Source organism: Gallinula chloropus (genome assembly GCF_964237585.1).
Source record: "Gallinula chloropus genome assembly, contig: HAP1_SCAFFOLD_448, whole genome shotgun sequence".
Classification (NCBI taxonomy): Eukaryota; Metazoa; Chordata; class Aves; order Gruiformes; family Rallidae; genus Gallinula; species Gallinula chloropus.
The window spans coordinates 23,901-48,039 of NW_028168738.1; the positions used below are offsets into that span (position 1 = coordinate 23,901).

At 67.3% G+C, this 24,139-nt stretch overlaps 1 protein-coding gene across 1 annotated transcript; it reads right to left on the minus strand.

The window, feature by feature from the left end:
* SRRT (serrate, RNA effector molecule) lies at positions 1-22,781 on the minus strand (the record flags this gene model as incomplete). Its single annotated transcript, XM_084280671.1, has 10 exons — positions 1-270; positions 2,573-2,669; positions 4,216-4,305; positions 7,030-7,186; positions 9,702-9,895; positions 14,222-14,375; positions 15,841-16,011; positions 18,600-18,896; positions 22,518-22,596; positions 22,720-22,781. Coding segments are annotated over 10 exons (1,377 nt in total), but the record flags the coding sequence as incomplete, so codon positions are not given.
* Between the last annotated feature and the right edge of the window lie 1,358 nt (positions 22,782-24,139).

Genomic DNA, 24,139 nt, shown 5'->3' on the forward strand with positions numbered 1-24,139 from the left:
TGGGTGCTGCCCCCACGGGGCCGTTTATTGGGGGGGGGGTGGGTGGGGGGGGGTTGGGTGTTTTTGGGGGGGGGGTGGGGGGGGAGGGGCGGGGTAAAGGGGGGGGGAGGGGCGTATCAAAAGGGGGTCCTGGGGGTGGGGGGTGGGGGGGTTGGGGGGCAGGGGGGGGGTTGGGGGGCAGGGACCCCCCCCCCCTAGAAGAAGTCGACGTCCTCGGGGGCGTCCAGGTCCCGGTACTCGACGATGGCGCGAGGGTCCCCCCGCACCAGCCTGGCCGAGGGGCTGCGTGAGCCCCCAGTGCTCCCAGTGCCTCCCAGTTACACCCCCAGTGCCTCCCAGTTACCCCCCCAGTGCCTCCCAGTTACACCCCCAGTGCCTCCCAGTGCCCTCCCAGTGCTCCCAGTGCCTCCCAGTGCCCCCCATTAGCCCTCCCAGTGCCCCCCAGTGCCTCCCAGTGCCTCCCAGTGCCCCCCAGTGCTCCCAGTTACACCCCCAGTGCCTCCCAGTGCTCCCAGTGACCCCCCCAGTGCCTCCCAGTTACCCCCCCAGTGCCTCCCAGTGCTCCCAGTTACACCCCAGTGCCCCCCAGTGCCTCCCAGTGCCTCCCAGTGCCTCCCAGTGCTCCCAGTGCCTCCCAGTTACCCCCCCAGTGCTCCCAGTGCTCCCAGTTACCCCCCAGTGCCTCCCAGTGCCTCCCAGTCACGCCCCCAGTGCCCCCCAGTGCCTCCCAGTGCCCCCCAGTGCCTTCCATTAGCCCCCCCAGTGCCTCCCAGTGCCCCCCAGTGCCTCCCAGTGCCCTCCATTAGCCCTCCCAGTGTCTCCCAGTGCTCCCAGTGCCCCCAGTGCTCCCAGTGCCTCCCAGTGCCTCCCAGTGACCCCCCCAGTGCCTCCCAGTTACCCCCCCAGTGCCTCCCAGTGCTCCCAGTGACCCCCCCAGTGCCTCCCAGTGCTCCCAGTGCTCCCAGTTACACCCCCAGTGCCCCCCCAGTGCATCCCAGTGCCTCCCAGTGACCCCCCCAGTGCCTCCCAGTTACCCCCCCAGTGCCTCCCAGTGCTCCCAGTGACCCCCCCAGTGCCTCCCAGTGCTCCCAGTGCTCCCAGTTACACCCCCAGTGCCCCCCCAGTGCATCCCAGTGCCTCCCAGTTACCCCCCCAGTGCCCCCCAGTGCCTCCCAGTTACACCCCCAGTACCTCCCAGTGCCTCCCAGTCCCCTCCATTAGCCACACAGTGCCTCCCAGTCCCCCCTCCAGTGCCTCCCAGTCCCCTCCATTAGACCTCCCAGTGCCTCCCAGTGCTCCCAGTTACACCCCCAGTGCATCCCAGTGCCTTCCATTAGCCCCCCCAGTGCCTCCCAGTGCATCCCAGTGCCCCCAGTGCCTCCCAGTCACCCCCCCCAGTGCCTCCCAGTGCCCCCCAGTGCCTCCCAGTTACACCCCCAGTGCCTCCCAGTCCCCTCCATTAGCCCTCCCAGTGCCCCCAGTGCTCCCAGTGCTCCCAGTGCCTCCCATCCCCTCCATTAGCCCTCCCAGTGCCTCCCAGTCACACCCCCAGTGCCCCCCAGTGACCGCCATTAGCTTCCCAGTGCCTCCCAGTCACCCCCCCAGTGCCTCCTAGTACCTCCCAGTCACCGCTGTTAGCCCCCAGTGCCTCCCAGTGCCCCCAGTGCCTCCCCAGTGCCCCCCAGTCCCCTCCATTAGCCCTCCCAGTGCCTCCCAGTGCCCCCCATTAGCCCTCCCAGTGCCCCCCAGTGCCCTCCCAGTGCCCCCCCAGTGCCTCCCAGTGCCTCTCAGTAACCGCCATTAGCCCTCCCAGTGCCCCCCAGTGCCTCCCAGTGCCCTCCAGTGCCTCCCAGTTACACCCCCAGTGCCTCCCAGTGCCTCCCAGTACCCACCATTAGCCCCCACAGTGCCTCCCAGTCACTGCCATTAGCCCCCCAGTGCCTCCCAGTGCCTCCCAGTGACCGCCATTAGCCTCCCAGTCACCGCCATTAGCCCTCCCAGTGCCTCCCAGTGCCCTCCATTAGCCCCCCAGTGCCTCCCAGTCCCCCCATTAGCCACCCAGTGCCCTCCCAGTGCCTCCCAGTCCCCCCCATTAGCCCTCCCAGTGCCTCCCAGTACCTCCCAGCGCCTCCCAGTCCCTCCCATTAGCCCTCCCAGTGCCTCCCAGTCCCCTCCATTAGCCCTCCCACCCCCTCCCTGTGCCCCCCGGTGCCCCCCAGTCCCCCCCATTAGCCCTCCCAGTGCCTCCCAGTACCTCCCAGCGCCTCCCAGTGCCCCCAGTCCCCCCCCATTAGCCCTCCCAGTACCTCCCAGTGCCCCCCAGTCCCCTCCATTAGCCACCCAGTGCCCTCCCAGTCCCCCCATTAGCCCTCCCAGTGCCTCCCAGCACCTCCCAGCGCCTCCCAGTCCCCCCCATTAGCCCTCCCAGTACCTCCCAGTCCCCCCATTAGCCCCCCAGTGCCCTCCCAGTGCCTCCCAGTCCCCCCCATTAGCCCTCCCAGTGCCCCCCAGTCCCCTCCATTAGCCCTCCCAGTGCCTCCCAGTGCCTCCCAGTGCCCCCAGTGCCCCTCACCTGCTGCGGGGCTTGTTCAGGTACCCCCCCTGTCCCCGGAAGGTCTCGTAGTTGCCCCGGCCGGCGGCGTAGGGCCCGGGGGGGTAGGGGGGGCCACCTGGGGGGGGGGGGGGGGAAAAGGGGGGGTCAGGGGGGCCACAGGGACCCCCCCAGTGACCCCCCCAAAAGGCCTGAGCCCCACAACCTGAGAATCAGACCCCAGACCCCCCAAATCCCCCCCAAATCAGCCCCAGACCCCCCAAAATCAGCCCCAGGCCCCCCAAATCCCCCCCAAATCAACCCCAAGTCCCCCCCAAATCACCCCCCAAATCTCCCCCAAATCACCCCCAGCCCCCCCAAAATCAGCCCCCAAATCAACCCCCCAGCCCCCCCAAATCAGCCCCCAAATCCCCCCCAGCCCCCCCAAAATCAGCCCCCAGATCAACCCCCCAGCTCCCCCAAAATCAACCCCCAGTCCCCCCCCAAATCAGCCCCCCAGCCCCCCCAAAATCAGCCCCCAGCCCCCACAAATCCCCCCCCAAATCACCCCCCAGCCCCCCCCAAATCACCCCCCAAATCCCCCCCAGCCCCCCCAAAACCAGCCCCCAGTCCCCCCCCAAATCCCCCCCCAGCGCCCCCCAAATCACCCCCAGGCCCCCTAAATCCCCCCCCAGCCCCCCCAAATCACCCCTCAGCCCCTCAATTCCCCCTCCAGCCCCCCCAATCCCCCCCCAGCCCCCCTAAAATCACTCCCCAGCCCCCCCAATTCCCCCCCAGCCCCCAAGTCCCCTCCAGCCCCCCTAAAATCACTCCCCAGCCCCAAAAATCCCCCCCAGCCCCCCTAAAATCACTTCCCAGCCCCCCAATTCCCCTCCCCAGCCCCCCCAAATCCCCCCCCAGCCCCTCCAAATCCCCCCTCAGCCCCTCAATTCCCCCTCCAGCCCCCCAAATCCCCCCCCACTAACCCCCCTAAAATCACCCCCAGCCCCCCAATTCCCCCCCCAGCCCCCCTAAAATCACCCCCAGCCCCCCAATTTGCCCCCCAGCACCTTAGTTTCCCCCTCCAGCCCCCCCAAATCACACCCCAGCCCCCCAATTCCCCCCCCAGCCCCCCAAATCCCCCTCCAGTCCCTTTAAATCAGCCCCCAGCCCCCCAAATCACCCCCAGCCCCCCAATTCCCCCCCAGGACCTCAGTTTCCCCCCCCAGCCCCCCAAAATCACCCCCCAGCCCCCCTAAAATCACTCCCCAGCCCCCCCAAATCCCCCCCAGGCCCCCTAAAATCACCCCCAGCCCCCCCAATTCCCCCCCCAGCCCCTCCAAATCACCCCTCAGCCCCTCAATTCCCCCTCCAGCCCCCCAAATCCTCCCCCAGCCCCCCTAAAATCACTCCCCATCCCCCCAAATCCCCTCCAGCCCCCCCAAATCCCCTCCCCAGCACCCCCCAACCCTCCAAATCACCCCCCAGCCCCCCCAAATCACCGCCCAGCCCCCCTGAAATCACTCCCCAGCCCCCCAAATCCCCCCCAGCCCCCCTAAAATCACTCCCCAGCCCCCCGACTCCCCCCCAGCCCCCCAATTCCCCCCCCAGCTCCCCTAAAATCCCTCCCCAGCCCCCTAATTCCCCCCCAGCCCCCCCAAATCCCCTCCCCAGCCCCCCCTTACCTCCGTAGCCCAGGATGGGGGGTCGGGGCTGCCCGTAGGGCATCATCCCCTGCGGCGTCTGGGGGGGGTACGGCAGCCCCGGGGCCAGGCCTGGGGTGGGGGGGGTTTAGGGGGTGTCCCCAACCCCCAGGGGGGGTTTAGGGTGCCCCCAGCCCCCCCCTTTTATTCTGGGGAGGGGGGGAAATTGGGGTATCCCCATCCTAAAGGTTTGGGGGTGTCTCAATCTGACCCCTGGGGGGGTAAATTTGGGGTGTCAGTGGGTCATGGGGGGGTTTGGGGGTGTCACCAGTTTGGGGGGGTCATTTGGGGTGTCACCCATTGTGGGGGGAGGGGTTGGGGTGCCCCTGGAACCCCTTTTTTATTGGGGGGGGTCAAACTGGGGTCTCCCCATCTTTATAGTGCAGGATTTGGGGGGCCCCCCTCCCCATATGACCTTGGGGGGGGTGAATTTGGGGTGTCCCCACCCTGAGAGGGGGCATGTGGGGGTGTCCCCAACCCCTGGGGGGGGTAGTTTAGGGTGTCCCCACCCCAGGGAGGTTTTGGGGTGCCCCCCTTCTTTCAGTGGGGGTGCAGAAGGGGGGGTCAAACTGGGGTCTCCCCCTCCCCAGACCATGAGATTTGGGGTATCCCCATATGACCCTGGAGGGGGGGGTAAATTTGGGGTGTCCCCAACCCCTGGGGGGGGGTAGTTTTGGGTGTCCCCACCCCAGGGAGGTTTTGGGGTGCCCCCTTTTCTTCAGGCGGGGGTGTCAAACTGGGGTCTCCCCCTCCCCAGACCATGACATTTGGGGTATCCCCCCCCCATATGACCCTGGGGGGGTGAATTTGGGGTGTCCCCAACCCCTGGAGGGGGTAGTTTAGGGTGTCCCCACCCCAGGGAGGTTTTGGGGTGCCCCCTTTCTTTCAGTGGGGGTGCAGAAGGGGGGTCAAACTGGGGTCTCCCCCTCTCCAGACCATGAGATTTGGGGTATCCCCATACGACCCTGGAGGGGGGGGGTAAATTTGGGGTGTCCCCAACACCTGAGGGGGGTAGTTTAGGGTGTCCCCACCCCAGGGAGGTTTTGGGGTACCCCCTTTCTTTCAGTGGGGGTGCAGAAGGGGGGTCAAACTGGGGTCTTCCCCTCCCCAGACCATGAGATTTGGGGTATCCCCATATGACCGGGGTGGGGGGGAGATTAATCTGGGGTGTCCCCAACCCCTGGGGGGGTCAGTTTAGGGTGTCCCCACCCCAGGGAGGTTTTGGGGTGCCCCCTTTCTTTCAGTGGGGGTGCAGAAGGGGGGTCAAACTGGGGTCTCCCCCTCTCCAGACCATGAGATTTGGGGTATCCCCATATGACCGGGGTGGGGGGTTAATTTGGGGTGTCCCCACCCCCTGGAGGGGGCAGTTTAGGGTGTCCCCACCCCAGGGAGGTTGTGGGGTACCCCCTTTCTTTATGGGGGGGGGCAGAGGGGGGGTCAAACTGGGGTCTCCCCCTTCCCAGACCATGAGATTTGGGGTATCCCCATATGACCGGGGTGGGGGGGGAATAAATTTGGGGTGTCCCCAACCCCTGGGGGGGGTAGTTTAGGGTGTCCCCACCCCAGGGGGCTTTTGGGGTACCCCCTTTCTTTCAGTGGGGGTGCAGAAGGGGGGTCAAACTGGGGTCTCCCCCTTCCCAGACCATGACATTTGGGGTATCGCCCTCCCCATATGACCCTGGGGGGGTGAATTTGGGGTGTCCCCACCCTGAGGGGGGGCATGTGGGGGTGTCCCCACCCCAGGGGGCTTTTGGGGTGCCCCCTTTCTTTATGGGGGGGGGCAGAGGGGGGGTCAAACTGGGGTCTCCCCCTTCCCAGACCATGGGATTTGGGGTATCCCCATATGACCGGGGTGGGGGGGGGGTAAATTTGGGGTGTCCCCAACCCCTGGGGGGGGCAGTTTAGGGTGTCCCCACCCCAGGGAGGTTTTGGGGTGCCCCCTTTCTTTCAGTGGGGGTGCAGAAGGGGGGTCAAACTGGGGTCTCCCCCTCTCCAGACCATGAGATTTGGGGTATCCCCATATGACCGTGGGGGGGGGATGTTTAATTTGGGGTGTCCCCACCTTGAGGGGGGGCATGTGGGGGTGTCCCCACCCCAGGGAGGTTTTGGGGTGCCCCCCTTCTTTTAGTGGGGGTCCAGAGGGGGGGTCAAACTGGGGTCTCCCCCTCCCCAGACCATGAGATTTGGGGTATCCCCATATGACCCTGGGGGGGGGATGTTTAATTTGGGGTGTCCCCACCTTGAGGGGGGGCATGTGGGGGTGTCCCCACCCCAGGGGGCTTTTGGGGTGCCCCCTTTCTTTTGGGGGGGGGGTCACACTGGGATCTCCCCCTCTCCAGACCATGACATTTGGGGTATCCCCCTCCCCATATGACCCTGGGGGGGGTAAATTTGGGGTGTCCCCACCCTGAGGGGGGGCATGTGGGGGTGTCCCCACCCCAGGGAGGTTTTGGGGTGCCCCCTTTTCTTCAGGGGGGGGGTCAAACTGGGGTCTTCCCATCCCCAGACCATGAGATTTGGGGTATCCCCATATGACCGGGGTGGGGGGGGAATAAATTTGGGGTGTCCCCAACCCCTGGGGGGGGTAGTTTAGGGTGTCCCCACCCCAGGGGGCTTTTGGGGTACCCCCTTTCTTTATGGGGGGGGCAGAGGGGGGGTCAAACTGGTCCCTCCCCCTCCCCACACACTGGGAATCCCCCTGCCCTTGTTCCCACGGGGGGTGGGTGGGTGAGGTGGGGGTTGTGGAGTGGGGGTTATGGGGGTGATTTTGGGGTTTGGGGGGGGGTTTTCTCTGACCTTGGGTGGGTCCTGGGGGGGGTCCCCCTTTCCCCTCAGGCAGGGCAGGACGTTTGGGGTCCATGAGGAAGTTGTTGAAGAACAGCACCTCCTTGCGCACCGCGCCCATCTTCTCCCCGTGCTTGTTGAAGATGTGCTTCCGAACGAATTCGGGGCCCTGGGGGGGGCACAGGGGGGGGGAAATGGGTCTGGGGGGTGGGCAAGGGTCACCCCAACCCCCCCTGTGCCCCCCATGTCACCCACACCCACCCAGTGCCCCCCCAGTGCCCCCCATCCCCTCCCCGTGCTTGCTGGAGATGGGCTGAAGCACCAACTCAGGGCCCTGGGGTGGTCCTGGGGGGGGCACAGGGGGTGTCACATGGGTTGGAGGGGGGGGTAAATGGGTCTGGGGGGGGGACAGGGGTCACCCCAATCCCCCCTGTGCCCCCCCAGGTCCCCCACACCCACCCAGTGCCCCCCCCAGTGCACCCCAGTGCCCCCCATCCCCTCCCCGTGCTGGTTGGAGATGGGCTGAAGCACCAACTCGGGGCCCTGGGGGGGGCACAGGGGGGGGAAAATGGGTCTGGGGGGGGTGGGCAGGGGTCACCCCAACCCCCCCTGTGCCCCACCAGTACCCCAGTGCCCCCCCAGTGCACCCCAGTGCCTCCCCAGTGCCCCCCATCCCCTCCCCGTGCTTGTTGAAGATGTGCTTCCGAACGAATTCGGGGCTCTGGGGGGGGCACAGGGGGGGGGAAACGGGTCTGGGGGTGGGCAAGGGTCACCCCAACCCCCCCTGTGCCCCCCATGTCACCCACACCCACCCAGTGCCCCCCCAGTGCCCCCCATCCTCTCCCCGTGCTGGTTGGAGATGGGCTGAAGCACCAACTCGGGGCCTTGGGGGGGGCACAGGGGGGGGGAAATGGGTCTGGGGGGTGGGCAGGGGTCACCCCAACCCCCCTGTGCCCCCTCATTGCCCCCCCATGTCCCCCACACCCACCCAGTACCCCCCCAGTGCCCCCCATCCCCTCCCCGTGCTTGCTGGAGATGGGCTGAAGCACCAACTCGGGGCCCTGGGGGGGTCCTGGGGGGGGCACAGGGGGTGTCACATGGGTTGAGGGGGGGGGGAAATGGGTCTGGGGGGTGGGTAGGGGTCACCCCAACCCCCCCTGTGCCCCACCAGTACCCCAGTGCCCCCCCAGTGCCCCCCATCCCCTCCCCGTGCTGGTTGGAGATGGGCTGAAGCATCAACTTGGGGCTCTGGGGGGGTCCTGGGGGGGGCACAGGGGGTGTCACATGGGTTGGGGGGGGGGGGGAAATGGGTCTGGGGGGGGGACAGGGGTCACCCCAACCCCCCCTGTGCCCCCCCAGGTCCCCCACACCCACCCAGTGCCCCCCCAGTGCACCCCAGTGCCCCCCATCCCCTCCCCGTGCTTGTTGAAGATTGACCGAAGCATCAACTCAGGGCTCTGGGGGGGTCCTGGGGGGGGCACAGGGGGGGGGAAATGGGTCTGGGGGGTGGGCAGGGGTCACCCCAACCCCCCCTGAGCCCCACCAGTACCCCAGTGCCCCCCCAGTGCACCCCAGTGCCCCCCCAGTGCCCCCCATCCCCTCCCCGTGCTTCTTGAAGATTGGCCGAAGCATCAACTCAGGGCCCTGGGGGGGTCCTGGGGGGGGGCACAGGGGGTGTCACATGGGTTGGGGGGGGGGGGAAAATGGGTCTGGGGGGGGGACAGGGGTCACCCCAACCCCCCCTGTGCCCCCCATGTCCCCCACACCCACCCAGTGCCCCCCCAGTGCCCCCCATCCCCTCCCCGTGCTGGTTGGAGATGGGCTGAAGCACCAACTCGGGGCCCTGGGGGGGGCACAGGGGAGGGTCTCACAGGTCAAGGGGGGCCCCCCAAAGCCCCTGGGTGCCCCCCAAAGCCCCCTAAAGCCCCCTGGGTGCCCCCCAAAGCCCCCAGGAGCCCCCTAAAGCCCCCTGGGTGCCTCTGGGTGCCCCCCAAAGCCCCTGGCTGCCCCCCAGGAGCCCCCCAAAGCCCCTGGGTGCCCCCAGGAGCCCCCCAAGGCCCCTGGGTGCCCCCCAGAGTCCCCTAAAGCCCCCTGGGTGCCCCCCAAAGCCCCCCAGAGCCCCATGGGTACCTCTAGATGCCCCCAGGAGGCCCCCAAAGCCCCCTGGATGCCTCCCAAAGCCCTATGAGTGCCTCTGGGTGCCCTCAGGAGCTACCCCAAGCCCCATGGGTGCCTCTGGGTGCCCCCCAAAGCCCCCTGGGTGCCCCCCAGAGCCCCCCAGAGCCCCCTGGGTGCCCCCCAAAGCCCTGACCTTGAACTTCTTGCCGCTGAGGGGGCAGAGCCACTTGTCCTTGCCCAGCTCCTGGGTGTCCCCTGGGTGCCCCCAGGAGCCCCCCAAAGCCCCCAGGAGCCCCCCAGAGTCCCCTAAAGCCCCCTGGGTGCCCCCCAAAGCCCCCCAGAGCCCCATGGGTACCTCTAGATGCCCCCAGGAGGCCCCCAAAGCCCCCTGGATGCCTCCCAAAGCCCTATGAGTGCCTCTGGGTGCCCCCAGGAGCCCCCGCAAGCCCCCTGGGTGCCCCCCAAAGCTCTCTGGGTGCCTCTGGGTGCCCCCAGGAGCCCCCGCAAGCCCCCTGGGTGCCCCCCAAAGCCCCTGGGTGCCCCCCAGAGCCCCCCAAAGCCCTGACCTTGAACTTCTTGCCGCTGAGGGGGCAGAGCCACTTGTCCTTGCCCAGCTCCTGGGTGTTGGCCGTGACGAACTTCTCCAGCTCCTGGTCGGGGTCCTTGCGGCCCAGGCGTTGGGCCTCCTCCTCGGGCAGGGCCTCGCGCCCGGCCAGCAGCGGGCCCAGCCGCTCCTCAAAGCCCTTCTGCCACTCTGCCACTGTGGGGGGGGACAGGGGGGTGTTTTGGGGGGTCAGGGGGGTGTTTGGGGGTGTTTGGGGGGCGTTTGGGGGGGTCAGGGGGCGTTGGGCCTCCTCCTCGGGTAGGGCCTCACGCCCGGCCAGCAGCGGGCCCAGCCGCTCCTCAAAGCCCTTCTGCCACTCTGCCACTGTGGGGGGGGGACAGGGGGGTGTTTTGGGGGGTCAGGGGGGTGTTTGGGGTGTGTTTTGGGGTTCAGGGGGGTGTTTGGGGGGGTTCAGGGGGCCTTGGGCCTCCTCCTCGGGCAGGGCCTCACGCCCGGCCAGCAGCGGGCCCAGCCGCTCCTCAAAGCCCTTCTGCCACTCTGCCACTGTGGGGGGGGGGATAGGGGGGGTCAGGGGGGTGTTTTGGGGGTGTTTGGGGGGGTTCAGGGGGTGTTGGGCCTCCTCCTCGGGCAGGGCCTCACGCCTGGCCAGCAGCGGGCCCAGGGGGGTCAGAGGGGCTCAGGGGGTGTTTGGGGGGCTCAGGGGGATGTTGGGGGGCTCAGGGGATGTTGGGGGGGGGGTTGGGGGGATCAGGGGGGTGTTTGGAGGGTCAGGGGGTTGTTTGGGGGGGTTCAGGGGGTGTTGGGCCTCCTCCTCGGGCAGGGCCTCACGCCCGGCCAGCAGCAGGCCCAGGGGGGTCAGAGGGGCTCAGGGGGTGTTTGGGGGGCTCAGGGGGATGTTTGGGGGGTCAGGGGGGTGTTTGGGGGGGTCAGGAGGGTGTTTGGGGGGGTGAGGGGGGTGTTTGGGGGGTGTTTGGGGGGGTTCAGGGGGCCTTGGGCCTCCTCCTCGGGCAGGGCCTCAGGCCTGGCCAGCAGCAGGCACAGGGGGGTCAGAGGGGCTCAGGGGGATGTTGGGGGGCTCAGGGGGGTTTTGGGGGTGTCAGGGGGGTGTTTGGGGGGTCAGGGGAGTGTTTGGGGGGTGTTTGGGGGGGTTCAGTGGGCGTTGGGCCTCCTCCTCGGGCAGGGCCTCACGCCCGGCCAGCAGCGGGCACAGGGTGGGTCAGAGGGGCTCAGGGGGTGTTTGGGGGGCTCAGGGGGATGTTGGGGGGGTCAGGGGGGTGTTTTGGGGGGTCAGGGGGGTGTTTGGGGGGTGTATGGGGGGTCAGGGGGGTGTTTGGGGGGGTTCAGGGGGTGTTGGGCCTCCTCCTCGGGCAGGGCCTCACGCCCGGCCAGCAGCGGGCCCAGCCGCTCCTCAAAGCCCTTCTGCCACTCTGCCACTGTGGGGGGGGGACAGGGGGGTCAGGAGGGTGTTTTGGGGGTCAGGGGGGTGTTTGAGGGGGTCAGGAGGGTGTTTGGGGGGGTGAGGGGGGTGTTTGGGGGGTGTTTGGGGGGGTTCAGGGGGCGTTGGGCCTCCTCCTCGGGCAGGGCCTCACGCCCGGCCAGCAGCGGGCCCAGCCGCTCCTCAAAGCCCTTCTGCCACTCTGCCACTGTGGGGGGGGGACAGGGGGGTCAGGGGGGTGTTTTGGGGGTTCAGGGGGGTGTTTGGGGGGCTTCAGGGGGCGTTGGGCCTCCTCCTTGGGCAGGGCCTCACGCCCGGCAAGCAGCGGGCCCAGGGGGGGTCGGGGAGGGGTCAGAGGGGCTCAGGGATGTTGGGGCTCAGGGGGGTTTTGGGGGTGTCAGGGAGTGTTTGGGGGGTCAGGGGAGTGTTTGGGGGGTGTTTGGGGGGGTTCAGGGGGCGTTGGGCCTCCTCCTCGGGCAGGGCCTCACGCCTGGCCAGCAGCGGGCACAGGGGGGGCACAGGGGTGGTCAAGGGGATGTTGGGGGACTCAGGGGGGTTTTTGGGGGGTCAGGAGGGTGTTTGGGGGGGTTTTGGGGGGTCAGTGGGTGTTTGGGGGTGTTTGCGGGGGTTCAGGGGGCCTTGGGCCTCCTCCTCGGGCAGGGCCTCACGCCCGGCCAGCAGCGGGCACAAGGAGGGGTCAGAGGGGCTCAGGGGGGGTCAAGGGGATGTTGGGGGACTCAGGGGGGTTTTTTGGGGGTCAGGGGGGTGTTTGGGGGGTGTTTGGGGGGTGTTTGGGGTTCAGGGGGGTGTTTGGGGGGTGTTTGGGGGGGTTCAGGGGGCCTTGGGCCTCCTCCTCGGGCAGGGCCTCAGGCCCCGCCAGCAGCGGGCACAGGGAGGGCACAGGGGGGGTCAAGGGGATGTTGGGGGACTCAGGGGGGTGTTTGGGGGGTCAGGGGGGCGTTGGGGGGGTGTTTTGTGGGGTCAGGGGGGTGTTTGGGGGTGTTTGGGGGGGTTCAGGGGGCCTTGGGCCTCCTCCTCGGGCAGGGCCTCACGCCTGGCCAGCAGCGGGCACAGGGGGGGTCAGAGGGGCTCAGGGGGTGTTTGGGGGGGTCAGGGGGGCGTTGGGGGGTGTTTGGGGGGTCAGGGGGGTGCTAGGCGGGTGTTTGGGGGGTCAGGGGGGTATTTGGGGGGGTTCAGGGGGTGTTGGGCCTCCTCCTCGGGCAGGGCCTCAGGCCTGGCCGGCAGCGGGCACAGGGGGGGCCCAGGGGGGGTCAAGGGGATGTTGGGGGACTCAGGGGAGCTCAGGGGGGTTTTTGGGGGGTCAGGGGGGTGTTTGGGGGGTGTTTGGGGGGGTTCAGGGGGTGTTGGGCCTCCTCCTCGGGCAGGGCCTCATGCCTGGCCAGCAGCGGGCACAGGGGGGGTCAGAGGGGCTCAGGGGGTGTTTGGGGGGGTCAGGGGGGCGTTGGGGGGTGTTTGGGGGGTCAGAGGGGTGTTTGGGGGGTGTTTGGGGGGGTTCAGGGGGCGTTGGGCCTCCTCCTCAGGCAGGGCCTCAGGCCTGGCCGGCAGTGGGCACAGGGGGGGCCCAGGGGGGGTCAAGGGGGTGTTTGGGGGGCTCAGGGGGATGTTGGGGGGCTCAGTGGTGTGTTGGGGGGGTTTTGGGGGGTCAGGGGGGTGTTTGGGGGGTGTTTGGGGGGATTCAGGGGGTGCTGGGCCTCCTCCTCGAGCAGGGAGGGGAAGGACACCCCAAGACCCCCATTTGGGACTCAGGGGACCCCGAGACCCACGTGTAGGTGTCAGGGAGACCCTGAGACCCCCACTTGTGACTCAGGGGACCCCAAAACCCATGTGTAGGAGTCAGGGAGACCCCAAGACCCCCATTTGGGACTCAGGGGACCCCAAGACCCCTGTGTGGGTGTCAGGGAGACCCCGAACCCCATGTGTGGGTGTCAGGGAGACCCCAAAACCCACGTGTGGGTGTCAGGGAGACCCCGAGACCCCCATTTGGGACTCAGGGGACCCCAAGACCCACGTGTGGGGGTCAGGGAGACCCCAAGACCCCCATTTGGGACTCAGGGGACCCCGAGACCCATGTGTGGGTGTCAGGGAGACCCCGAGACCCACATGTGGGGACGGGAATGACACCCCGAGACCCCCATTTGTGACTCAGGGGACCCCAAAACCCACTTGTAGGTGTCAGGGAGACCCCGAACCCCATGTGTGGGTGTCAGGGAGACCCCAAAACCCACATGTGGGTGTCAGGGAGACCCCCATTTGGGACTCAGGGGACCCCGAGACCCACATGATGGTGTCAGGGAGACCCCGAGACCCCCATTTGGGACTCAGGTGACCCCAAAACTCACATGTGGGTGTCAGGGAGACCCCGAGACCCCCATTTGGGACTCAGGTGACCCCAAAACCCACGTGTGGGGGTCAGGGAGACCCCGAACCCCATGTGTGGGTGTCAGGGAGACCCCGAGACCCACATGTGGGGGTGTCAGGGAGACCCCGAGACCCCCATTTGGGACTCAGGGGACCCCAAGACCCACGTGTGGGGGTCAGGGAGACCCTGAGACCCCCATTTGTGACTCAGGGAACCCCAAAACCCACTTGTAGATATCAGTGAGACCCCAAGACCCACGTGTGGGGATGGGAAGGACACCCCGAGACCCCCATTTGTGACTCAGGGAACCCCAAGACCCACGTGTAGGTGTCAGGGAGACCCTGAGACCCCCATTTGTGACTCAGGGAACCCCAAAACCCACTTGTAGGTATCAGTGAGACCCCAAGACCCACGTGTGGGGATGGGAATGACACCCCGAGACCCCCATTTGTGACTCAGGGGACCCCGAGACCCACGTGTAGGTGTCAGGGAGACCCTGAGACCCCCATTTGTGACTCAGGGAACCCCAAAACCCACTTGTAGGTATCAGTGAGACCCCAAGACCCACATGTGGGGATGGGAATGACACCCCGAGACCCCCATTTGTGACTCAGGGGACCCCAAAACCCACGTGTGAGTGTCATGGAGACCCCGAACCCCACATGGGGGGTGAGGGGACCCCCCATCAGCCCCCCCCCCAGCCTACCCTCGCCGTGGGAGACGCGGTTGGGGGGCAGGGGCCCCCTGACGTGCACGATGCCGCAGCGGTTGGGCATCTCGTCCTCGTTGAGGTACTCGGAGGTGTTGTAATAATCCACCGAGTGCACGATGCGCAGGTACAGCAGCAGCCGGTCCAGCACCTGGGGGGGGGCAAATTGGGGGGGCAGGGGGGGTAAATAGGGGGGTAGGGGGGGTAAATAGGGGCAGGAAGGGGCGGGGGGAGCAGCCATGGGGTGAGGGATGGGGATGTGGGGAGAAGGCGGGGGGGGTGTGGAGGGCAGAGGGGGCAGGAGGGGTTGGGGGGGCAAATAGGGGTGAGGGGGGGCAAATACGGGGGCAGGGGGGGTAAATAGGGGGCAGGGAGGGTAAATAGGGGCAGGAAGGGGCGGGGGGAGCAGCCACGGGGTGAGGGATGGGGGATGGGGGGTGATGGGGGGTGTGGAGGGGTGTGTGGAAGGCAGAGGGGGCAGGAGGGGTTGGGGGGGCAAATAGGGGGGAAGGGGGGTAAATAGGGGGGGAGGAGGGGTAAATAGGGGGCAGGGGGGGTAAATAGGGGTAGGAAGGGGCGGCGGGAGCAGCCACGGGGTCAGGGATGGAGATGGGGGGGAGATCGGGGGTGGGGTGTGGACAGGGATGGGGATGAGGAGAGATGGGGGGGTGTGGAGGGGGCAGTTGGGGGTGGGGGGGGCAAATAGGGGGCAGGGGGGGTAAATAGGGGCAGGAAGGGGCAGGGGGAGCAGCCACAGGGTGAGGGATGGGGATGTGGGGAGATGCGGGGGGATGTGGGGAGATGGGGGGGGTGTGTGGGAGGGCAGAGGGGGCAGGAGGGGTTGGGGGGGGCAAATAGGGGTGAGGGGGGGCAAATAGGGGGGGAGGGGGGGTAAATAGGGGCAGGAAGGGGCGGGGGGAGCAGCCACGGGGTGAGGGATGGGGATGTGGGGAGATGGGGGTGGGAGGGGTGGGGGAGGCATGGGGGGCTCAGGGGTGACTGGGGGGGGCACAGGGGGGTGACAGGAGGACAGGGGTGACCCAGGGATGACCCGGGGGGTACAGGGGTGACATGGGGGGGTACAGAGGTGACACGGGGGGGGGCACAGGGGTGACACAGGGGTGACATGGGGGGGCACAGGAGCACAGGGGTGACCCAGGGGTGACCCAGAGGTGACACGGGGGGAGCACAGGGGTGACCCAGGGGTGACACAGAGGTGACACGGGGGGTACAGGGGGGTGACAGGAGCACAGGGGTGACCCAGGGGTGACCCAGGGGTGACCCAGAGGTGACACGGGGGGGGCACAGGGGGGCACAGGGGGGTGACAAGAGCACAGGGGTGACCTGGGGGGTACAGGGGTGACTCAGGGGAGCACAGGGATGACACGGGGGGGCACAGGGGGGCACAGGGGGGTGACAGGAGCACAGGGGTGACCCAGGGGTGACCCAGGGGTGACCCAGAGGTGACACAGGGGGGGGCACAGGGGTGGCACAGGGGGGTGACAGGAGGACAGGGGTGACCCAGGGGTGACCCAGGGGGTACAGGGGTGACACGTGGGGGGCACAGGGGGGTGACAGGAGCACAGGGGTGACCCAGGCCCCCCCCCCATCCCCACCTTGAGCAGCTTCTCGTCGCGCTCCACGGTGACCTCGGTGGGGTTGGGCTCGCGGGGGGTGTCGTCGCCGTCGGCGCCGCCCCGGCCCAGCAGCTCCTCCTCCTCGGCGCTCACCTCCTCGATCAGGTAGTCGGTGATGTGCTTCAGCACCGGGTTCTGCGACGGCACCGCCTGGGGGGGGGGCAGGGGGGGGGTCAGGGGGGCAGCAGGGGGGCAGGGGGGGCAGCGGGGGATGGGGGGGGCAGCAGGGGGTCAGGGGATGGGGGAGCAGCGGGGGTCAGGGGGGCAGCGGGGGGTCAGGGGATCAGGGGGCTATGGGGGTAGTGGGGGCATCAGGGGGGGTGCAGGGGATGGGGGGATCAGGGGATGGGGGGGTCAGGGGGGCAGCAGGGGATGGGGGGGCAGCGGGGGGATGGGGGGCATCAGGGGATGGGGGGGCAGCGGGGGATGGGGGGGCAGCAGGGGGATGGGGGGCATCAGGGGATGGGGGGGCAGCGGGGGACGGGGGGATCAGGGTATGGGAGGGTCAGGGGGGCAGCGGGGGGTGGGGGGGTCAGGGGATGGGGGGGTCAGGGGGTCAGCGGGGGGGCAGGGGGGGTCAGCGGGGGATGGGGGGTCAGGGGGACAGTGGGAGGATGGGGGGCAGCGGGGGATGGGGGGTCGGGGAGGGTCAGCGGGGGATGGGGGTGCAGTGGGGGGTCAGGGGGGGTCAGGGTGGCAGCGGGGGGGCAGCGGGGGATGGGGGGCAGCAGGGGGCAGGGGGGGCAATGGGGATGGGGGGCTATGGGGATGGGAGGGATCAGGGGATGGGGGGTCAGGGGGGCAGCGGGGGGTGGGGGGACAGCAGGGAGCAGGGGGGGCAATGGGGATGGGGGGCAGCAGGGGATTGGGGGGATCAGGGGATGGGGGGGCAATGGGGGATAGGGGGGCAGCGGGGGATGGGGGGGCAACGGGGGGTAGCGGGGGATGGGGGGGTCAGGGGGGCAGCGGGGGTCAGGGGGGCAGTGGGGGATGGGGGCAATGGGGGATGGGGGGGGCCGCGGGGGATGGGGGGGGATCAGGGGATGGGGGGGCTATGGGGGCATCAAGGGATGGGGGGGCTATGGGGATGGGGGGAATCAGGGGATGGGGGGGGCTATGGGGGCATTGGGGATGGGGGGCATCAGGGGATAGGGGGCATGGGGTGCATCAGGGGATGGGGGGGAAATGGGGGCATCAGGGGATGGGGGGGATCAAGGGATGGGGGGGATCAGGGAATTGGGGGCTATGAGGGCATCAGGGGATGGGGGGGCAATGGGGATGATGGGGGGATCAGGGGATGGGGGGGGGATCAGGGGACGGATTTGGGGAGCAGGGGGTGGATCTGGGGACCAAGGGTGGATTTGGGGACCCCCAGGAGATGGATTTGGGGACCAGGAGGTGGATTTGGGGACCCCCAAGCACCAGGAGGAGGATTTGGGGAGCACGGGGTAGACCTGAAGACCCCCTGGAGATGGATTTGGGGATCCCCCAAGGACCAGGAGGAGGATTTGGGGAGCAGGGGGTAGACCTGGGGACCCCCTGGAGATGGATTTAGGGACCCCCCAAGGACCAGGAGGAGAATTTGGGGTCCCCCAAGGACCAGGAGAAGGATTTGGGGAGCAGGGGGTGGGTCTGGGGACCCCCCCCAAGGACTAGGAGGAGAATTTGGGGCCCCCCAAGGACCAGGAGCAGGATTTGAGGAGCACGGGGTAGACCTGAGGACCCCCTGGTGATGGATCTGAGGAGCACAGGGTAGACCTGAGGACCCCCCTGGAGATGGATTTAGGGACCCCCCAAGGACCAGGAGGAGAATTTGGGGTCCCCCAAGGACCAGGAGAAGGATTTGGGGAGCAGGGGGTGGGTCTGGGGACCCCCCCCAAGGACCAGGAGGAGAATTTGGGGCCCCCCAAGGACCAGGAGAAGGATTTGGGGAGCACGGGGTAGACCTGAGGACCCCCCTGGAGATGGATTTGGGGAGCACAGGGTAGACCTGAGGACCCCCCTGGAGATAGATCTGAGGAGCACAGGGTAGACCTGAGGACCCCCTGGAGATGGATTTGGGGACCCCCCAAGGACCAGGAGGAGAATTTGGGGTCCCCCAAGGACCAGGAGAAGGATTTGGGGAGCAGGGGGTGGGTCTGGGGACCCCCCCCAAAGGACCAGGAGGAGAATTTGGGGCCCCCCAAGGACCAGGAGCAGGATTTGAGGAGCACGGGGTAGACCTGAGGACCCCCCTGGAGATGGATCTGAGGAGCACGGGGTAGACCTGAGGACCCCCTGGAGATGGATTTGGGAAGCAGTGGGTAGACCTGAGGACCCCCTGGAGATGGATTTGGGGAGCACGGGGTAGACCTGAGGACCCCCTGGAGATAGATTTGGGGACCCCCCAAGCACCAGGGGGAGGATTTGGGGAGCAGGGGGTAGATCTGGGGACCCCCTGGAGATGGATTTGGGGACCCCCCAAGGACCAGGAGAAGGATTTGAGGAGCACGGGGTAGACCTGAGGACCCCCTGGAGATGGATCTGAGGAGCACAGGGTAGACCTGAGGACCCCCTGGAGATGGATTTGAGGAGCACGGGGTAGACCTGAGGACCCCCCTGGAGATAGATTTGGGGACCAGGGGCTGGATTTGGGGACCCCCCAAGGCCCAAGGGATAGATCTGGGGGTCCCCAGAGCTGACTCTACGCAGCAGAAGACCCCCCCCTTCAAAAAACACCCCCCCCCCCACCCCCTCACCCCAGCGGCGGCAGCGGCGGCAGCGGCAGCGGCCGCGTCGTTGGCGTTGGGATCCCCGTCGGCGTTGGGGTGCCCATCTCCTCCCCCTCCCCCAGCATGAGGGGTGACCCCCCCAGGGTTTTGGGGGGTAGGGGGTGCCCCCCAGAGCTGTGCCCGTCCGTCCAGCGCGTGCACCAGGCGCGCCGCCAGCTTGATGTCGTTGCGTACGATTGGCCGGTGCTGGGTGATGCCGCTGACGTTGCGCACGCGCCGCGTCAGGTCCCGGTTCACCCCGGGGCTCAGCTCGCAGTCACGCAGCTGGGGGAGGGGAGGGGGGTTATTTTGGGGGTCAGCACCCCCAAAATACCAACATAACCCCCTCAAAATGCACCCCAGACACCAAATAACCCCCCCTCGGAACCCCAAAATAACCCCCCCACCAGCACCTCAAAATAGACCCCCTGGGACACCAAAATAACCCCCCAGGACCCCAAAATAGACCCCCTGGGACCCCAAACAAACCCCCTGGGACCCCAACAGACCCCCAGAATCCCAAACAGACCCTCTGGGACCCCAAACAGACCCCCCAGGACCCCAAAATACCCCCCCAGGACCCCAAACAGAACCCCTGGGACCCCAAACAGACCCCCCAGGACCCCAAAATATCCCCCCAGCACCCCAAACAGACCCCCCCTGGGACCCCAACATCCCCCCAGCACCCCAAAATAGACCCCCTGGGACCCAAACATACCCGCCAGCACCCCAACATCCCCCATCACCCCAAAATATCCCCCCAGCACCCCAAACAGACCCCCCCTGGGACACCAAAATAACCCCTCAGGACCCCAAAATAACCCCCCAGGACCCCAAACAGATCCCTTGGGACCCCAAACAGACCCCCCAGGACCCCAAAATACCCCCTCAGGACCCCAAACAGACCCCCTGGGACAAATAACCCCCCAGGACCCCAAAATAGACCCCCTGGGACCCCAAAATACCCCCCCAGGACCCCAAACAGACCCCCCCTGGGACCCCAACATCCCCCAGCACCCCAAAATAGACCCCCTGGGACCCCAACATACCCCCAGCACCCCAAAATAACACCCCCAGGATCCCAACTCAACCCCAAATCCCCCAGACTCCAAACATCCCCCCATCATCCCAAAACAGACCCCCTGGGACCCCAACATCCCCCCAGCACCCCAAAATAACCCCCCAGCACCCCAAACAGACCCCCTGGGACCCCAACATCCCCCCAGCACCCCGAAATAACCCCCCTAGGACCCCAACTTAACCCCAAATGCCCCAGACCCCAAATATCCCCCAGCACCCCAAAACAGACCCCCTGGGACACCAAAATAACCCCCCAGGACCCCAAAATAGACCCCCTGGGACCCCAACAGACCCCCAGCACCCCAACATCCACCCAGCACCCTAAAATAGACCCCCCCAGCACCCCAAAATAACCCCCCCAGGACCCCCAAACAGATCCCCTAGGACCCCAAACAGATCCCCTGGGACCCCAAACATCCGCCCAGCACCCCAAACAGACCCCCTGGGACCCCAAACATCCCCCCAGCACCCCAAAATAACCCCCCCAGCACCCACAAACAGACCCCCTGGGACCCCAACTACGCCCAGAATCCCAAACAGACCCTCTGGGACCCCAAACAGACCCCCCAGGACCCCAAAATACCCCCCCAGGACCTCAAAACAGAACCCCTGGGACCCCAATATCCCCCCAGGACCCCAAATAGACCCCCTGGGACCCCAACAGACCCCTCAGCACCCCAAACAGACCCCCCTGGGACCCCAACTCCTTCCACACACAACCCCCAGACCCCAAACATCCCCCAGCACCCCAAAACGGACCCCCTGGGACACCAAAATACCCCCTCAGGACCCCAACTCCCCCCCAGCACCTCAAAATAACCCCCCCAAACCCCAACTCACCACTCCCAACCCCCCCAGACCCCAAACATCCCCCCAGCACCCCAAAATAACCCCCCCCGGACCTCAAAATAGACCCCCTGGGACACCAAAATAACCCCTCAGGACCCCAAAATAACCCCCCAGGACCCCAAACAGAACCCCTGGGACCCCAAACAGACCCCCAGCACCCAAACACACCCCCTGGGACCCCAACATCCCCCAGTACCCCAAAATAACCCCCCCAGAACCCCAAAACAGACCCCCTGGGACCCCAAAATACCCCCCCAGGACCCCAAACAGACCCCCCCCTGGGACCCCAACATCCCCCAGCACCCCAAAATAACCCCCCCAGAACCCCAAACAGACCCCCTGGGACCCCAACTACGCCCAGAATCCCAAACAGACCCTCTGGGACCCCAAACAGACCCCCCAGGACCCCAAAATACCCCCCCAGCACCGCAAAACAGAACCCCTGGGACCCCAAACAGACCCCCTGGGACCCCAAACAGACCCCCCAGGACCCCAACATACCCCCAGCACCCCAAAATACCCCCCCCAAGACCCCAAACAGACCCCCCAGGACCCCAAACAGACCCCCAGAATCCCAAACAGACCCTCTGGGACCCCAACATGCCCCCAGCACCCCAAATAGACCCCCTGGGACCTCAACATACCCCCAGCACCCCCAAACAGTCCCCCAGGACCCCAACCAGACCCCCAGGACCCCAACCAGACCCCCTGGGACCCCAACATCCCCCAGCACCCCCAAAAATAACCCCCCAGCACCCCAAACAGACCCCCTGGGACCCCAACAGACCCCCCCAGAACCCCCAAACAAACCCCCTGGGACCCCAACATCCCCCCAGCACCTTGAAACAGACCCCCTGGGACCCCAAACATCCCCCCCAGGACCCCCAAATCCCCTTCCAGTCCCTCCCAGCCCCCCAAAACCCCCTTAACCCCCTCCCCACCCCCCAAGCCCCCCCCCGAACCCCCCTAAAGCCCCCCAAGCCCCCAGACCCAGATATTCCCCATCCCATCAGACCCCCCAGGATGCTGAATGACCCCTGAACCCCCCCCAAGCCCCCCCCCAAATCCCCTTCCAGTCCCTCCCAGCCCCCCAAAACCCCCTTAAACCCCCTCCCCACCCCCCCAAGCCCCCCCTAAAGCCCCCCCCCAAGCCCCCCCAAGCCCCCAGACCCAGATATTCCCCATCCCATCAGATCCTCCCCCAGGATGCTGAATGACCCCTGAACCCCACCCAAGACCCCCCCAAATCCCCTTCCAGTCCCTTCCAGCCCCCCAAACCCCCCCCCCCCCCCCCCAAGCTCCCACTAAAGCCCCCCCCAAGCCCCCCCAAGCCCCCAGACCCGGATATTCCCCATCCCATCAGATCCCCCCCCAGGATGCTGAATGACCCTTGAACCCCCCCCAAGACCCCCCCAAATCCCCTTCCAGTCCCTCCCAGCTCCCCAAAACCCCCTTAAACCCCCTCCCCACCCCACAACCCCCCCTAAAGCCCCCCCAAGTCCCCCCAAGCCCCCCAGACCCAGATATTCCCCATCCCATCAGACCCCCCAGGATGCTGAATGACCCTTGAACCCCCCCAAGACCCCCCCAAATCCCCCTTCCAGTCCCTCCCAGCCCCCCAAAACCCTCTTAAACCCCCTCCCCACCCCCCCAATCCCCCCCAGACCCCCCCTGAACCCCCCCCAATCGACCCCCCAGGATGCTGAATGACCCCTGACCCCCCCCCCAATCCCCCCCCATCCCATCAGACCCCCCCCCCCCCAGGATGCTGAATGACCCCTGAACCCCCCCCCAAGACCCTCAGTGAACCCCAAGACCCCCACACACCCCCTGTCCCCCCCCACCTTGCCCCACTTCAGCATCACCCCCCCAAGACCCCCCCAAATCCCCTTCCAGTCCCTCCCAGCCCCCCAAAACCCCCTTAAACCCCCTCCCCACCCCCCCAAGCCCCCCTAAAGCCCCCCCAAGCCCCCAGACCCGAATATTCTGCAGGCTCCAGCAGATCTCTTTGATGTTGACGCTGCGGTCGAAGGTGACCCAACCCCTCCTGAAAAACCTGGGGGGGGGACACACAAGGTGAGACCCCCCCTGGGGGGTTTAAAAAAGGGGGGGAGCCCCCCCAAAATCCCCCCCTTTAAATCCTGGGGGGGGGTCTCTAAACAGCCCCCCTGGCACCCACCTCCTCTCGGGCTGGGGGTCCGACAGAGCCACCCGCATGAAGCCGGGGTAACGCTTGCAGAGCTGGGGGGGGGGGGGGGAAAAAGGGGGGGTGACGGGGGGGTTTGGGGTTCAGACCCCCCCCAGACCCCTAATTTCCTCCTCCTAAAACCTCCCCCAAGACTCTCAACCCACCCCCAGCCCCCCCAATCCATTCCCAGACCCCCCCAGACCCCCCAGCAGCATTAAAAGCTCCTGGGACCCCCCAATATCCCCCCCCCCCCCCCCGACCCCCCCAGCACCCCAATATCCACCCAGACCCCCCCAATTTCCCCCCCCCAAAACCACCCCCAAGACCCCCAGCTCCATCCCCAGCCCCCCCAACATCCCCCCTAGGACCCCAAACCCCTCCAGAGCCCCCCAACTCCCAGCCCCCCCAAAGCCCTTCAAGCCCCCCAAAACGCCCCCATCCTCAGCCCCCCCAGACCCCCAAAATCCCCCCCAGCCCCCTCAGCCCCCCCAAATCCCCTCACAGCCCCAACCCAGCCCCCCAAAACCCCCCCTAACCCCCCTCCCCCAGCCCCACTAACTCCTCCTAAGCCTCCCCCAAAGCCCCCCCCAGACCCCCTGACCCCACCCAAGCCCCCCCAAACCCCCCTTCTCCAGCCCCCCAGCCCACCCTAACCCCTCCCAAGCCCCCCCAAATCCCCCCCCACAGCCCCCCCAAACCCCTCCCAAGCTCCCCCAAACCCCAAGCCCCCCCCAAGCTCCCCAAATCCCTCCCAAGCCCCCCCAAAGCCCCCCAAAGTTCCCCAAATCCCCCCCAACCCCCTGCAAGCCCCCCCAAATCCCCCCTAACCCCTCCCAAGCCCCCCAAATCCCCCCTAACCCCTCCCAAACCCCCCTAACTCCCCTCCCCCAGCCCCCCCAACCCCTCCCACACCCCCCAAATCCCCCCAGTCCCCCAACCCCTCCCAAGCTCCCCCAAATCCCCCAAAGCCCCCCAAATCCCCCCTAACCCCTCCAAGCCCCCCCAAAGTTCCCCAAATCCCCCAACCCCCTCCAAGCCCCCCCGCAGCCCCCCAAACCCCTCCCAAGCCCCCCAAAAGCCCCCCTAACCCCTCCCAAATCCCCCCCAGCCCCCCAACCCCTCCAAGCCCCCCCAAAGCCCCCCTAACCCCTCCCAAGCCCCCCCAAAGCTCCCCAAATCCCCCCAACCCCCTCCAAGCCCCCCCGCAGCCCCCCACAACCTCTCCCAAGCCCCCCCCAACCCCTCCCAAGCCCCCCAAAAGCCCCCTAACCCCTCCCAAATCCCCCGCAGCCCCCCAACCCCTCCCAAGCCCCACAAAAGCCCCCCTAACCCCTCCCAAATCCCCCCAGCCCCCCCAACCCCTCCCAAGCCCCCCCAAAGCCCCCCTAACCCCTCCCAAGCCCCCCCAAAG